Consider the following 17,149-nt stretch of genomic DNA (forward strand, 5'->3'; position numbering starts at 1 on the left):
GAAGCACCGGTTCGTAATCTCTCACCATAAACGCAATTGTAGTGATGGACGTCATAAAGCGTGGGAAGCGACGGTAGAACTTCATGTACGGCTCTGGGAGCTACACAGAATTATCAGATGCACAACAATGGAGAAATACATGCACAAAAGTTATGTATGATATGAACATGATGCTATCTAGTAATGCAATGATACAATCATCGCATTGGGATAGCAACTACATTTGGCATTTCGGGGCTTTCTTTGTTATTGTTTTTCATGTTGAATTCTTGTTGAATTCTTGTCAAGTCTCACCATGAAGAAAATGGATGCAACCGATGCCGAGAATCTTGGGAACTTTTTCGAGAACTTCATGTAAGGCTCGGTGAGCTGAGGGCGCCATAAATCAATTCACACGTCATGCGGTCAAACAGCGTACATGTATGTTAAGAAACAAAGGTGACATGATCAAGAAAACGTGAGCATGAACCATGAATGCACATAACAAATAACAAATCACAATCTATGAATATTCATGAGTATCATGTTTGGTTGTCCACCGTTTGGTGGCAGCGGTGGGATACCAGATGAATACCACAAATAAATTGACAAATACTAATGAGTATCCTGCATGTCTGTTCACCAACTGGCAGCAACAGTGGGATACATGTTGAATATTACAAATAAATTGAATATTCACGAGCATCATGTATGGCTGTTCACTTTTGTTGGCAGCGGTGGGATACATCATGAATATTCTCAAACGAATCAATGAATATTCATGTATCCAAAAACACACATTGAAATGTACATTGGACATACATGTATGCATTTTAACAAGAAAACAATTTAACCACAGGACATAATGTGATATAGACATAATGAATATTCATGATCCTGCCAACATATATTTGGAGATAAACCAATCACCAGGTAGATATTTGCTTTCAAGTGAACCTGATATAAAATGCATATTAAATTCTTGATTAGTTTTAAATCATCAACACCAATATTGTGCATTTCAGTCAGGATGCCTGCAAACAAAGAAATGTTGATTATTCATGCCTAGATGAGAATCCATTCTTCTTATCCAACACCAAAAAAAAAATCAAGCAATTTATGATAAAGATATTATTTTTTACCCATTCATAATATGACCAAAAATGCCTCAATTAGGCCTTTCTGGGGATAGTTTACTAGAGGTCTTTCAAAGCTTTGCCATTATGGCTCAGCTGCCAATAAAAATTAGGCATTTCATTGTACAGGTAAGTTTGCCTTTGAATCTTTTGGGACAACAGAAACCTGTTTGACTCAGGAGAAATTTGATTTAATAGAAAAGGTACATGACAATTTCGTTTGCAAAATCGTATAAAATTTTGTGAATATTCAACTTATGGAAGGTCTATTCATTCAAGTTTAACCATTGGAAAAGCCGCAATAGTAAGTCTTTATGAAACATTGCACAGTTGTTCTTGTCAGAATGGATAGCTGCTTGGTTTGGGTCTATATTCAAATGTGGAAAATCCAAAGACTCCCGTTCTACCGGAATGCATTTTAATTTGGACGATAAGTTACATTAAAAAAACAAAACTGAAATAGCAAACCTGGGAACTGTTTCATGGAAGAAATAGTCAGTGTTTTTCAAATACACATTTGCTCTGAGCCAATCAGATGCAAGGATTTTGGTAGCTTATAACAGTAGTGAGTGAAATTCACTGTTTCATGAATTGCTCCCCAAGTTTTAAGAATACTTGAAAGGTGTGTGGTCACGATCCACGAGCCAGTGACGACAATGCATCAACCTGAGAAGCATCAAGCAAATAATATTAGTTCACATCAAAGAAATGTTAAAAAGTGGAGACATTTTCACGGTCCTTTCCGAAATCTCCTCACCAGGAAAACGACAGACAGCACTGAGGCCCAGACACGGGGGAACCTCTTTCTCGGTTTGATGTACGACTCATGATTCTACAAGATTCGGGTGGAAAAGGGGATATTTAATGGACCGCTTGTACAATAGTGCACAAGAAGCAAATGAAAATAAGTTGGCTTGGAAATGATCTTGTATATAAATCAGCAATCATTAATTGGCAGTTGGTATTCCATACTTAGACTCATTCATTTCATAAAACTTGTTATAATAACACATTCACAATCGCAGATATACATGTAAGATACTGAAATCCTTCAATCTGATTGGCTGCTAGTAGATTTGTTATAGAATTCGAACATTTGTTATTATAACAAGTCTTTATGAAACGGGACCGTGAGGTAGAAGTTCCTTTGTCCAACCTCTGACAATCTGAAAAGAGAAACAAACTTTTAATGGCAAACATGGAGAGACACACAAAAGAACAAGATGACAGGACAGGAGATCCTTGATTTCAAAGTTGTTTCTGCTTTCCATCTCTTCGGCTTTCAAACGAGGGTTTCTTGGCACCTCTGCATACAGGGAGTGGAGAATAACTGGTCAGTATAAAAGAAGACAATCAAGATGATGATTGTTGCATTATATTTTTTTTGGGGGGGAAATGTGCATGGCATCAATAGCAGAGGCAATATCAAACCTGTCTCAAACTGTGTGATTGGTTGCGACTGGATTTTTGAAAGAAATTATGGTAGGATGTTCCAAACAAAGTTTGAAAGGAAAATTATTTTGAATTTATATCCTGAATGAATATGAATATCGAGATTGCAGAGTGCCATGGCCAGTCAAGTTGTAGACAATGGCCAAAAGGTGCCAAAATCGCAGTGAGTTCACACCAATCACAGCTGGCCTGCAACTGGGACTCAGTTCGGCCCCCTCTCCAACTTCAAAGCTAAAAATTGAAAACATACATGTATTTGATATCTATATAAAGAAGACCATTTTGGACCACGTTTACAATTAGAAACTCCATATCCCATGTTTTTGCATTTTATATCAAAATCCAGTTGCAACAATCAATCAGTCAGTGTGAGGAAGGCTTTACACAATTATCAAACAGGAGGCATCAATGAACACACTAGATGTTTATTATAAATGGAAAAAATCTCAGAAATATAAAGTGAAAGAACATCAAAATGATCTGGAAACAAGCACTACAAAGAAAAAGCAGTGTTTAAATGAACCCTGTTCCACAAAACATGTTTCCATAACAGTAATTAGATGTTCGATGAGAACCTTGCTCTCAGGAAATCATGGACAAGGATTTTTTTATCTTAAAGCAGTGTATTTTACAATGTCATTGATAACAACTTCAATGGAACAGAGCCCATGCATTGTCATAAATAATTGATATAAACTCAAACATCTGGCAGAGTAATATGAATAATCAAATTCACATCAAAGGTTACATATTCAAAATTACTTCCCTAAATATGGCACTATCAGTATCTGTTTTGCAGAATTTACTTCCAATATAAATTATGAAAGGAATCTTCAATTTTCATTAATATCTTTTTATTCATTTAAGTGAAGTAAATCATTATTTTTTAAAATTCTCCAAAAATAAAAGTTTGGTCATAACTTATTCATGCCAAAATGAATTGTACTTCTTTATATAATTTCATATATCAAGAATATAAAGTAATTTGTTTGGGACAATAATTTTTAAGACTCTTTTTGGAACAGTTGTCTGTTGAGAAAGTGGACATCTGAAGTATTCAATTTTTCACATTGTTAGTTAACATATTACTGCGAGGTCAAACTGTTAAGAAAATAGGAGGAAAACATGATTTGAATAACTTACGTTGGTGATGGGACTGACTCTTCGGTCTGGTGCCTTGGCCTCAAACTCAGGACGAATGTTCTCCTAAAAAGAGGGAAAATATTCTTGTAGCATATTTTTTTGGTTTCAAATGATTATGAAAATTAAAAGAAATTCTAGCATTGATTTAATTGCAAACATCTTATGTGGCATTGCAAGAAACTTGCACCCATTGCCAAATCAAGCATATATTCCAAAATCAACTGTAAGCCCTACATGTAATAGTAATTTTACATAAAAATTAGTTAATTATGTTCTACATGTATTCCACCACAACTTTCATAGGGTAACTTTATTTGCGACAATCCAGTAAATTTTCCTGATACACAATGTTCTGTTCCACACATTTTTTTCTTTTAATACGCCACTGGTAAGATAGAAACTAACTTTCAATAAACACTTAAATAAGAAAAGAAACAAATTAACAAATTGTGAAGCGTTGTGGCCCAGTGGATTAGTATCCGGACTTTGAAACAGAGGGTCGTGGGTTCAAATCCCAGCAATGGCATAGTTTCCTTCAGCAAGAAATTTATCCATATTGTGCTCCACTCAACCCAGGTGAGGTGAATGGGTACCTGGCAGGAATTTATTCCTTGAAATGCCGAGCGCTGGAAAGGCTGCTTGAACTACAGCCGGGATAATAATATCCAAGTCCTTTGGAAGCGCATAGAGACGTTATTCATAATGTTTTATGCGCTATACAGAAACTGACTATTATTATTATTATTATTATGAACTTTGACTTTAAAAACTAGCTTCCCTTGACATACAAGATATAATCAATTCATCAATCAAACATAACTTGAAGTCTATAGTAAACCATGTACAAAAGGTTATGATCAGTTGTAAATATCAAGTATATCTATTTTATGTAACACCCGCTGGTTCTGATTATAGCATACCTCTTGTTCTTCAAAGCCAAACAAGTCCCAGTCATAGTCAATCGTGTTCTGTCTTCTTTTCCAGAATTCACAGAACATGGTAGCTGCAAAAAACAACAAACATAGCTAACAAAAAAAAAAAACAAAAAAAATACATTCCCAATCAAAATACTTTGCATGAATTGATTTCAATGAATATAAAGTATTGGCTAACTCAAACTTTTTATTTCGACTAGCATTAAAACTTATCAAGCGATTTATTACACACTCTAAATTGGCAACACAATTTGACAAAATCACTAATAAACTGCAAATTGGCAATTTCTTAATATTTGCTTTCTTTTTCATTTTGACTCATGTCAATATCTATATTTTCTTTTCAGGGTAGGAGAATTACTACAATGAATACAAACTTAACGATTGCTGCGAATTCGGGGATCAAAAACAGATTGATTTTACCTATATTACACACTCTGAATTGACAAAGGAAACAAAACCAACAATAAAATGCTAATTGGCAACATTTTCTTAAACTTATTCTTTTATTCATTTTGACTCATATCATTTCCATAAAAGTATGAAAATGTAAAGAAAATATGAAGAAAATTAACAATTGCCAATTTGTGGATCAAAAGCAGATTAATCTTGAAACCCCGTGAAGGCTCTATAGGTTCAATATACTCACCCCAGAGGGACATGAAACAAGCAAAGAAGACTGTCGCTTCATTATCAAACAGGTACGTCAGCTGTAAAGAGAGATTTTAAGAAAAAAATGAAATTCTAGTGATTCTAAAATTCATAATCATAACAGCACAATTGAAACTATGGTCTAGTGTTTTTGGTTGATCTATGGATAGCCGATCGTGACACAGGTCTCTTTTAGGGTAGAGGTGAAATTATCAGCTTGTGTACAAATAGCGAATAGGCATGAGTGCGATGGAGTGAGATTTCACATAAGGTGAAATAAGGATGCTCAGAGTGGAATAGAGCATCTCTTTCACCAATGGTATATTAAATTTTGGATGGTACGTTGTGTGTGCAACAGTACAAATGTTTGATATTCAGCCTCTCATTTGCTCGCGTACAACAAGCTAAAGTAGGTGTTGTACAAATTAAACTGGCAGACCAAAGGGCTAGGACGAAAGAGAGGGCAGCATCTTTCTCAGTGGTGACACGACAATTGCTCCAGGCTTTATTTCATCTAAGATATAGGGTTAGGGTTGCAATAGGGTTATGTTAGGGTTAGGGTTGCAATAGGGTTATGTTAGGTTTAGGGTAGGGTATAATGTTAAATCCAGGACTGAAGATGGTGATTACACTACTGAGTGGAATTTGCTGAGGAGCAATTGTCACCGGAGCAAATGTCATGGAACTGTCTTAGCACCATCATCCTTCATCTGTACAAATTGCTCTAGTGACTGCAACTCTAGAATTGGACTGCACAGCCACTCTAGGAAATATGTTACCTAGCACTTCACAATCATATTTCAAGACTAACGGATGTAGACGATAATGTATATATGGGCCCAAATGCTGAAGTCAGGTTTAACTTAGCCATGGTCCAACTCTGAGCTAGAACATTGGAATCCGAAATGTACAAAATCTTATTAAAATTTTATGCTTCCAATATCTTTTGTGTTCTTTTTCAAACTTTTGTTGGTGAAGAGAACTATTTTATTCATCATTCACAAACAGTTATGAATGAAGTGAGCGCTGAATCAAATGTTCTGTCAATTTGTATCTTGCTCGTTTGAGAGTTCTAAAACAATTGGCTATCCATAGTTAAACCACAACTTTAAAAAAGAGTTTGAAGTAAACCTTCGTTCCGAATATGGGCCATGGAATCACACTCTCTCTCACCTTAGAGTAGAAACAACTGTCCGATAACGTCCAGTAAGGACATCTCTTATCACACAGTGGACACATGATGATGTCAGTGCCTTCACAGATCTCGTTCCTAGTATAGCAAAAATAGAAACAGATAATAATCCACATCGTGATGCACTCAACCCTGATGAGGTAAATGGGAACCTGGCAAGAGTTGGCTCCTTGCAATGTTTGTGCGTTGTGAAAAGCTTGCCAAGCTAAATATTACAACATTGTAGTCCCTTTGGAAGTGGACTGGTATATGATAATCGCTATACAAGAACTGGATAATATTATTATATTAAACCAGATAAATAGAACAAAACACTATCATTCAAAAGACCAAAAAGAGGCAAGTATAAGAGGGAGATGAAGAGGATGGAGATTGGGATTGAAGCATAAGAAAAAGAAGAGGAAGGAAGGAAAAGATGGAGGGAAGACGAGGAAATGAGGAGAAGGAGAAGAAGAACAAGGAGGAGAAGAAGAAGAAGAAGAAAAAGAAGAAAAGAAGAAGAAGAGGAAGAAGAGGAGAAGGAGGAGGAGGAAGAGGAAGAAGAAGAAGAAGAGCAACAAAGCAAAAGAAAGAAAGAAAAAGCAAACTTGACAACATCCCAAAGGAAAAGATGAAAGTACTTACACCACTGTACTGCTCGGTAGGGAGATACATCCATAGAGGAATACAATCAGACCAACAAATCCAGCCCACGTCAACATCTCGGTGTAGAAGCCCAACCAACAGAAGTAGATACCAATCTTCTCTCCAAAGTACCGCCTGTAATCATAAAGAGTATTAACAAAGAGTATAATTATAATGTTCATTAATGTGAGAAGAATGCGTATTAGTGCACTAATTTCAAACTCAATTGCGCTTGGTAATGGTAATGGTGGAAGACTTCATAATCCAGTCAATGGCCAAAAAGAAGAGAAAGGGTGAAAGGAGACACCCTTGTCTAACTCCTGTCTTCACACTGAATGCACCTGTCAACTGCCCTCCATGAATTACCGTCCATGGTTTATTGAACAATTTATTTGCAGCCAGAGGCTGAATCGCAAAATGTTTCATAAGACAAGAACAAGAATATAACAATAATACATGTAATAATAACAGCATACATGTATTTGCCCAGGGTAGCCACTTCAGTTCTGAAAACTGTTCGCCCTGCAGTCCCTGCTATTATTATATATTACACGATAATAAATTCCATAATTTCCCAAAGCTCAATAAACTGAAATGGTAGTGCAAATTAATTCTATCTCATATAATTTGTTTCACCTTCCATACATAATTATCTTTTTAAGGTTAAAATCGTAAGAACCTGTCTATAGCAGCCACTTACTCAAAAAGGTCACAATTGTTCACCTTAATAGGTGGCAATAAAAACAAGTTTCATCGCGCATGTGTACATTATGTGTATAAAAAAGATGTCTACAGCAGCCACCTTCCTTTATAAAGGAGCTTTTTTTTCCTCTCAGGTGGTCACTTTAGACCAGTTTTAATGAGCATGTATGTGCATAAGAACCAGTCTATAGGAGCCATCCACCAGTAAGTACCACATTTTTTTTGTTTTCTAGGTGGCCACTATAGACAGGTTTAACTGTTTTATTGCATGTTGACAAACCTGATAAGATCTAAAGGTTGCTTCTTGTACCATCTTCCTGGCCTTGCCCATTCTTCATACAGCAGCTAGAAAAAAATCATACAAAACATAGCATTATCAAAACATCTGCCAACTTTATTAAAGCCCCATCCATCTAGTGGGTCCTGTACACTCTTACATCTACACACATACAGTTGTGCTAAAAAGTTAGTGAACCCCACCGCAAAATGCACTCCTTCATGCTGAGTGTTGAATTATAGACAACACTACAATGTTCTGCAGGTCCAGAGAAACAAACTTCATTGATTCAAATGCAATCTTTCATCACCTGACTTCACAATTCAATATCTACATTAAAACATTGCAGAACTTGAATACTTCTTTTTCTGATGGGGTTCACTAACTTTCGGGCACCACTATACATTTAACTCTAAGGTTGGAAACCTGGTAAGTGTTTAATAGAGCTGTTCACATTAAGTAACAAGCGACTTTACAAACGACTGGTGATCCTTTCTTAGGCAGTAAATCACCACCTACATGTATGCAAATCTGGTGTATATCATTTACCACAAGAATAGGGTACAGGGTCATTTATAAAGTCGCTCGTAGCTTACAAACAGCTTTATGAAACACACACCAGTGACAATTTCCACTTTCAACAATAGTATGGACACTGTATACAATACCATAGTTTCATCGTTTATTGCATTCATGTGCAACAACAAACTTGTATATGTATTTCCGCAAAGATTGCCAATTTACGACTCTTGCTTGTAGGAGCTCTTCACAGGTTGCTATTGGTGCATGTACTTGTACAAGTAAATGATACTCAAAAGTTGATAGCGACAGAAAGGATCCTAATATGATGAGATACGTTATGCACGGTCTTTATTTCATAATGCCAACTGTCAAAAGAGATACATGTAGTTATAAAGGAAGAAATAGAAGCTTGTTCAGAGCCTCATCATCAACTCATTCAAAGCGAATGCAGTTTGGGCAGCCATTGGCATGCTGTTGCTAATCAAGACAAGGAAAGAGAAGATCCGAAAGGTCGTGGAACATGCAGCGTAGTATAGAAAGAGGATACCGAGTGTTTGTACTTGAGGTCTTGTAGTGATTATTTGCATTTGGGACCGACTTTAATATTCACCATTCGAAAGACACCATAAGGGCTCGAACGGTCGAACCTCAAACGCTATCAATTTGTAAACTGAAAATCTCTCTCTAGTGCACTGTTTGGTCAACTACTTCTACTTTTTACTCCTATGCTACGACTACTACTGTTACTGCTACTAGCTAGTACTACTACTGACACTATTACATGCACTTCTCCCACTACTAAGTACCACTACTACTACTACCACTACTACTACTACTACTACGACTACGCTGTAAATGTACTTCTAATACTACTGTACTACTACTACTATTACTACTACATCTACTACCATGCATGCTGGTGTTTAGGGGAAATGTGTGTTCTAGCATAATCATAATAGAGATTTTAATAGTTGCTCATCATCAATGAGTTGCTGAATGCATGGTGCTTACACATCCTGAATGAACAGGAATGGTTGATGAATGCTTAAGTTGTGAAACGTGTTCCGACATTGTACAACATACTCACAATGCTTCCATTAGAGAAAGGATTATTCAGCCATGATATGAGCATTTATGCTTGCAATTTCCAAAAATGCACAAAACTCTCTTATCTCATAATGGTAGTTGAGAAGACGATTGTTATCATATGAGTTAATACAATGTATGATTAATCATATACATGTATGCTGTAGAGATGCCAACTTCTGGACATAAGATAGGGAGGATCGATTTGCAGTGACGTCAAATTATGTGTGCATAGTAGCACCTGACCCTTTTGGCCAGGTCAAGCTCTGGATTGCTAGATACGCTGTGGTGCAATCTGAGCTGTATGTTTAAGAACTATGTATTACATAAATATTGCGGAAATGTACTATATTACATATCATTTTTTAAATGATTTTTATGTCATTTTCTAGTATGTACACTCAGTAAATTGGGTCACTTTCACAGAATGGTGTTTTCAAAAATAAAACATGCACTATAAAAATTCTGAATATCGTGACACAATTTCGGATTTATGATTAAATCCAGGAATTTAAGTATTCTAGCATTATCAATATTTTTTTACGATGCATTCATTTGACCATTTTTCTTGTGTGGAATTACCAACATCCAGCCCTACAGGGAAACACACACTGTAATGAAGTAAACATAAATTAAACAAATTCTCTAGAAATCAAATTAATTTCTATGCCGATGACACACCCAAGTGTTCTAAATACAGATATCCAAATCAAACCTGAATATTTCACCAACAAATGTCCCTGATTAAAATCCTTTCTGTGTATTATCAGATGTATTTTGTTAATAGCATGCAATAGTTTGGATTACAAAGTGGGAAAAAAAGAAAATCATAAAAATCATAAAATGAAATGGAAGATATAATATTCCCATTTTTCAAAGGGTCCTCTTTCAACCGGGTCGACTTGTTAAATTTCTCCGGCTGTATTTGAAGTTTGGATGAACTTGTTCTGACTGTAAACTTTATTGTAGTATAATGACCAATGTGTTGTTTTCTTCAAATTTATAGAAAAAATGAAGATATGTACAAACCACACAAGGTTCACATTATCATAGAAAATGGCATTTATATGTTTCCTTTTTATATTATTGTAAATGATATTCACTCAACCCATAAAGTTTATTTGACTGGCAGAGTGTTTAATGTAATGAAATGTTTTTTTTTTAAATCTCCAAATTTTGATAGGCATTTCAAAATACACTAGCTATCGAAAACCAGTTATCTATTAAAACATGGCCTCATTACAATTTTAACCACAAAATAAACTGAAGAGAGCTTTCAAAAAAAAAATATCCAGTATGAACGTAAATGTGAATCGTGACTTCAAAACCAACAATAAGTCGCCAGCGAAGAATCTGTAAATGGCCAGCAAAGTAATTTTGTCTTCAAAAGTGACAATTAGCATACTTGAAAGAATAATTCTTGTCTTTAAGAATGTCCAAATTTGTAAAGTTGTAAAGTTATATGAAAGAGCTCCTTTAAATCCTTTACTTTAGACTTCTTAGAAGCTTGACAGAGATTGTAAAGTGTGCACATCTCGTGCTTGGGTGAACCCGAAATTTCAAACCTTGTTATTCTTTGAAACTTTCACTGAATTCCACTCAATGACGAAGTTGTGAGGATTTCTGTTGATTAATTTTGACATGTATAAGGGTATGCTTTTTCAAGCTTGATAAAATCTCAAAATTCATTTTGGACAACTTATTGTTGGTTTTGGGGTGGCGGGTCGGGAATGGTCGTTAAATGAAACTATTAACAAGAAAATCATAATTGTAGTTGAGTCAGTTGAGTTTAGAGTGTTCGTGTATTAAACCATGAGCATGTAGATCCACTGGCATTAATCCGTCCGCATGCATATAAAGGTCAAATACTTACATTTCTAAAATTGGGTCGAGCCCAAACTGGCAGCTGCTCATTTTGCTTTTTTTTTAATGAAGGTATGAATTCGAGCCACAAAATAGATATTATTCAACACATTCAAAACAACATTCTACATCAAATGGAAAAGTAGAGCATTTGTGATGAATTCATGAGGAAAATTGAACAGTTTAACACTGACAACTTTTATTTCTTTTACCTAGTATGAGAATGCATGTTCAGGGAAATAGAAAAGATGCAGTTGCTGTAAAAGGAGATATCGTATTTCGATTCCCTTGTCTCAAATGTCATTTTATAGCATTTTTAATTCTACACAATTTGATGTATTTGCTCCGAAGAAAATAAGATCCAAAAACACCAGTCATGGTGAATTCGAGGGGAAGGGGGGGTTATCTAATACATCCAAATAAACCAAATCTACCCTTGCCATTCCTTTCCATCTGTAATGCTGCTAAGGGGATGGGGGAGGGGAATGGGGTAGGGGAGGGGGGGAAGGCAGGGGGGGGGTGCATTCTCAATCACATTCAAATTACATACTCAAGGGAATATGCCACATGGACACATTACGATCAGGTACCCGTAACACAAAGCTTTAATAGCAATGATCGTAGAACATTTTTCTACAATTGATTCCATTGACTGCAATGTACAATCGATCGAGTAAATCAAGCGTACAATTAATCGCTAACCTTTGTGTTACGGGACCCAGATCTTTTAAGAACCGATTCACATTCCTTTTAATACCCATGACAAACATCATACAGATGTAAAAAATAAAATAACAAAGCATCAACCATGATGATGGAGAGAAGAGGTTTGAGGATCACCATTTCAAGTTGAGACTTCAAAAACTTTCAGAACTTTTTCATTTGATGGATTTTTGTATCACTTCTCTCTTTCTTCTTTTTTATGAAAATTGATTTTTCCCAGGTACTCACATGCCTATCGTTCTGTGCCCCATGGGTCAGTAAGGAATGCTCGCTCTTGTAGTTGCCCTCATGGAGTGGATAGGCAGCGTAGTAGGATCCGTTAGCGATCAAGTGGTCAATACCTACATAGAGAATGAATGGTCAAGTCTTTGAACACATACACGGCATAGTAGCAGACCTGCCAACCTCTGGGAATGAAAAACTGTATTCTGTGATTAAAAATAATGTATTTTTCCCCAAAAAAGTGTATTTCATAATAAAATGCTTGGCGCACTCGCTCATCGCGGCGCTCAAGCTGCATGCAAGCTAAAATGCGCACTGCTCTTGCAGATGAAAAAACCAAACATTAAAACCTGAAATTACATTGATCTAATAACCATATTTGTGTACATTTTATGAAATAGAGACATATAGAGATTATTTTTCTCAATAAATTACAATTTTTTTTTTTTTTACAAAAAACGTATTTTTCAAAGAAAAAACGTACTGCCGTATTTTGGTTGCAAAAACGTACTAAATACGGCTAAAACGTACTGGTTGGCAGCTCTGTAGTAGGATCCATTAGCAATCAAGTGGTCAATACCTACATACAGAATGGTCATGTTTTCTCTTTTTATCATATTCCATGTGTCATTGCAACTCTTGAAGATTTAATAAAGAGAAACTGGAAATGTGTCTCCTAAAAGAAGTACTTTAATAATAATATGCAACATTTATATGGCGCTTGATAAAATGTTTCTAAGCGCTGCATACTATTAGCCCGGCATTACCACGGCTTTACCACGGTTATCCTGATCGGACACTCAAGCATTCAAGGAATTTGTTCCTACCAGGTAACCATTACACCTGAGTGGAGAGTGGCAAATGTAGATAAACGCCTTGCCAAAGGATGTCAGTGCTGCGGTGGGATTTGAACTCTGGACCTTGTGGTTCAAAGTCTGAAGACTTATCCACTGTGCCACAACACCTCTACCACTTTACCTCTATTACATGGGTTAATAATGAGAGGGTTTTGCCGTGCCACTTCAAGAAGTACATCAATACTCACCAAACTTTGATGGGTCATTTGGATCGTAGCGCATCCTCTCTAAGATCTCATAAACCTGATGAAGACAGGAGAAAAAGAGAGAGAGAAAAAGAAGATATGTTCCATCAACATAAGTACCTTTTGTTCTAAGTATTTAAAGTCAATATGAACTAAGCAATCGTGTAAGGCACTACCTCAATTCCTCAACTTCTCAATGTGGCCCGTTTCCCGACCCATAATGCGACATTTAAAGCAGTGTAGTCTTATGACAGACCTGCCAACCTCTGGGAATGAAAAACTGTATTCTGTGATGAAAAAATTTATTTTCCAAAAAAATTGAAACATGTGCATATCTCATCCTGGTTTTAATAAAATGATTAAAAAAGGTTACCTGAAATTACATAAATAATCCAATAACCATATTAATGTTTGTGAAAGTTTTTTTAAATAGAGACATATAGAGATGATTTTTCTCAATAAATATTGATTTTGTTTTAAAAAAAAAAAGGATAATTTTTTTCCCCCTTATTTTTAATCGTATATTTTAAAGAAAAAACATACTGTCGTATTTTGGTTGCAAACACGTACTAAATATGCCAAAAAAATACTGGTTGGCAGCTCTGTTATGATATAGGCCCACTTGAATGATTAAAACTTATCAGCTACCACTGCTAGTCAATTCATTCCTACAACAATAAGTAGCCAAACAAGTGCTTTTCTCCTTGATTAAAAAAAAACATTAAAATGGACAACATTCTAATTTCAAAGAAATTGTCAGGTTTGTTTGACTTTTGTCCTTTAATTCAGATCATCTCTTTGTTGGGGTGGGTTGAACTTTGCCTTTATGATATCAGACTTGGAAATCTTACCACTCTGTTGCGGATGTTGTTGGGAAAGAACGTTTCCCTGCTGTGCATGATAAATCTGTGAATTAAAACCAAAAGAAAAAGAGGCAAACCATTAATACTTTTAAAACAACATACTTACAGATCTATGTTGTCAGACTAAATGAGGTTGAAATCATTGCCATATTTCTAAAACACACCTTATTCTGAGCTGCTCTCAGTTTATTTTTTTTGGGGGGGGAGGTCAAAGTTTTAAAATCATGGTTTTATCACCCCAGTGAAGAAAAAGTGTGACCACAACATTCAAATGTAAAAACTTGACGCGATAATAGATTTCATTATGTAATGATCAGTATAAGTCAGCCATGTCATCTTCCATATTGCAAGTCATACACCTACCCTTTCATGTAGATAAGTGTGACATTCTACTTACATAAAAGTGTAATGCATACGTACATCTACACTGCCATACTTTGGCAAAAGGAAGCAAGTTACAAAAGTATCATTTGTTGTAAATGAGCAATGTGTGTTCGTCATTTACAGAGGCGTCAATGCAATTTAACAGCATATTTTCTTCAATATCTTTCCATAGCATGATCATTTCTTCCCCAAATTTTGCCTGAACGTGCAACATACAAAGGGTGTTTCAGAAACAACAATAACTCAAATGTGACTGATGTGTCACTTGCTTCCTTTTGTCAAAGTTGGGCAGTACAGTACATGTACATCTCTATATCAGCTTGACCTTTTAACAATAACATGTAAACAATGTAATACATAGTTTCATGTTTCATCTCCAGCTGCACTGCTTCACATGTCCTCCACTACCATAAAATGTAGTCAACTCTTGACAAATTATAGCACCACCCCCCAGGCCATCCCAAACAAAATTGAAATCTTCTTCAAAATCAAACATTCATGCACTGTGAGTATTCACTGACATTGAGAAAATGTAATGCACGCGTACGTGTTTTGTTCGCACTATAATTTGCATCTAAATCAATATGAAGAAATGGAGCTGTTGGCATTTGAAAGTCGTGTTGAAAGCAAATGAAAGGGACCTCAAAAATTTATGCAAACACGTTGAGATTGTGTACGAAACCAACACGATCAAGATTTCAAAACTTTTCTCCTATATTGTTTTGAAATTTTAAAACCGGGTGGGAGTTTCATAAAGCTGTTCGTAAAGTTACGCTCAACTTTACGCACGACTGGAACATGTTCTTAGGTCATATTATACAGGGGTATCATTTAGCACAAGAAAGGATCACCAGTCGTGAGTTAAGTCATTTGTGTCGTGCGTAAAGTCATTTATATCTTACGAACAGCTTTACATGTATGAAAAACCCACCTGGGTTGCACATCCTTTTTCAATATCAACACTCCTACAGATTCTCAATGTTTACCTCCACTTTTAATAATAAACCCATAAACCCTACCCCTTTTCCTTTCACTATCCCTGTATACCGAACTTATCAACCTCTTCCTCCGAACTTCCTTTTGCGTGTATCTCTCCTTCCATGCATCCAAGCTTTTTCCCTTCACTTCCGAAATAATTTCCCCCAATCCACCCCCTTACACATACATGTAAGTCAAATCCCTTTGCTGCTAAAGAGTGTTTCATGGAGAAAATAGTCATAGATTTTCACTGACTAAATTGCTCTAAGCCAATCAGATGCAAGGATTTCAGTAGCTTATAACAAAAGTAAGTGAAAAATACTATTTTTTTCATTCGTGAAATTATTCTTGTTTCATGTATGTACACTGCATGCTAAAATACATAATAAACTAGTATGTAATCCTCTTTTAGGGTTCAGTTATTATCACTCACATATTAGTTTTGATTTTCACATTTTTATGAAAAAAAAAGGATTTTGAATGGAGTTCAAAACTTGTATGCAGTTGCATACATTTTCCCTCTTGCCCTCTTTAACCCTATCTAGTCCAGGATGGGGCTTTTTAGCATTGACCCCCCCCCCCCCCCCCCGGTACCTGGATGGAACTTATTCCTTTAATTGCCACCGCGCTGTTAAAGGCTGCTGGGCTAAAGCCAGGGTAATAATATCCATGTCCTTTGGAAGAGCATAGGGACGTTATGACATAATGGGATATGTGCTATACAAGAACTGCGTTATTATTATCATTATAAATAAAACAAAGATCTCACTCATTTTCTCTGTCCCTGATGAATGGGGCAGTGAAGACATCTGGCTCTGGCTTGACATAATCATCACTCAGCTCAAAAGGAGTCCAGAGCTTGTCAATGCAGTTGAATACATTCACAGGTTCTTCCATGTTGTTTTCCTATGGAAATTAACAATGCAAAGTTTGTTGGATGTGTATAATAATAATTGAATTAATCTTGATCATCACTGTCAGTAAAATTGTAACCATCAATTCTACCACCAACATCAACATCATTAATATGATTACCGTCACCATCATCGTCGACTTTACCACCATGACCATTATTATCGTAATCATAACCACAATCAACATCTTCCTCATCACCACTATCATCACCATCATCATCATTCTCATCACCACCACCAAAATTATCACCACTATCATCACCATCACTACTACTATCTTCACCATCATCTTCATCATCAACATCATCATCATTATCATCACCATCATCATTATCATCATTACTATCACCACCACCACCATCATTATCATCATCATCATCATTGTCATCATCACTATCACCATCATCACCACCATCATCATCACCATCATCCTCATCAATATTATCACCACCATCATCATC

General features: G+C 35.9%; 1 protein-coding gene across 31 annotated transcripts in view; it reads right to left on the bottom strand.

The window, feature by feature from the left end:
• Positions 1 to 17,149, bottom strand: part of LOC129283169 (anoctamin-4-like) — a 78,123-nt gene that overhangs the window by 29,688 nt on the left and 31,286 nt on the right. For 8 of the 31 annotated variants that reach the window (XM_064114856.1, XM_064114868.1, XM_064114875.1 and 5 more), the window contains 12 exons: positions 16,544 to 16,680; positions 14,401 to 14,455; positions 13,553 to 13,607; positions 12,514 to 12,626; positions 11,573 to 11,617; positions 8,095 to 8,159; positions 7,113 to 7,247; positions 6,470 to 6,566; positions 5,295 to 5,355; positions 4,631 to 4,713; positions 3,711 to 3,773; positions 26 to 100 (listed from right to left, as the gene is read on the bottom strand). In XM_064114856.1, the coding sequence (XP_063970926.1) occupies positions 26 to 100; positions 3,711 to 3,773; positions 4,631 to 4,713; positions 5,295 to 5,355; positions 6,470 to 6,566; positions 7,113 to 7,247; positions 8,095 to 8,159; positions 11,573 to 11,617; positions 12,514 to 12,626; positions 13,553 to 13,607; positions 14,401 to 14,455; positions 16,544 to 16,680 (984 nt within the window). Of the gene's footprint in view, positions 1 to 25; positions 101 to 294; positions 370 to 3,710; positions 3,774 to 4,630; positions 4,714 to 5,294; positions 5,356 to 6,469; positions 6,567 to 7,112; positions 7,248 to 8,094; positions 8,160 to 11,572; positions 11,618 to 12,513; positions 12,627 to 13,552; positions 13,608 to 14,400; positions 14,456 to 16,543; positions 16,681 to 17,149 lie in introns of all 31 variants that reach the window. The other 23 variants (XM_064114884.1, XM_064114882.1, XM_064114880.1 and 20 more) reach the window with 5 other exon arrangements.

The sequence above is a fragment of the Lytechinus pictus genome, unplaced genomic scaffold (genome assembly GCF_037042905.1).
Source record: "Lytechinus pictus isolate F3 Inbred unplaced genomic scaffold, Lp3.0 scaffold_20, whole genome shotgun sequence".
Taxonomy (NCBI): Eukaryota; Metazoa; Echinodermata; class Echinoidea; order Temnopleuroida; family Toxopneustidae; genus Lytechinus; species Lytechinus pictus.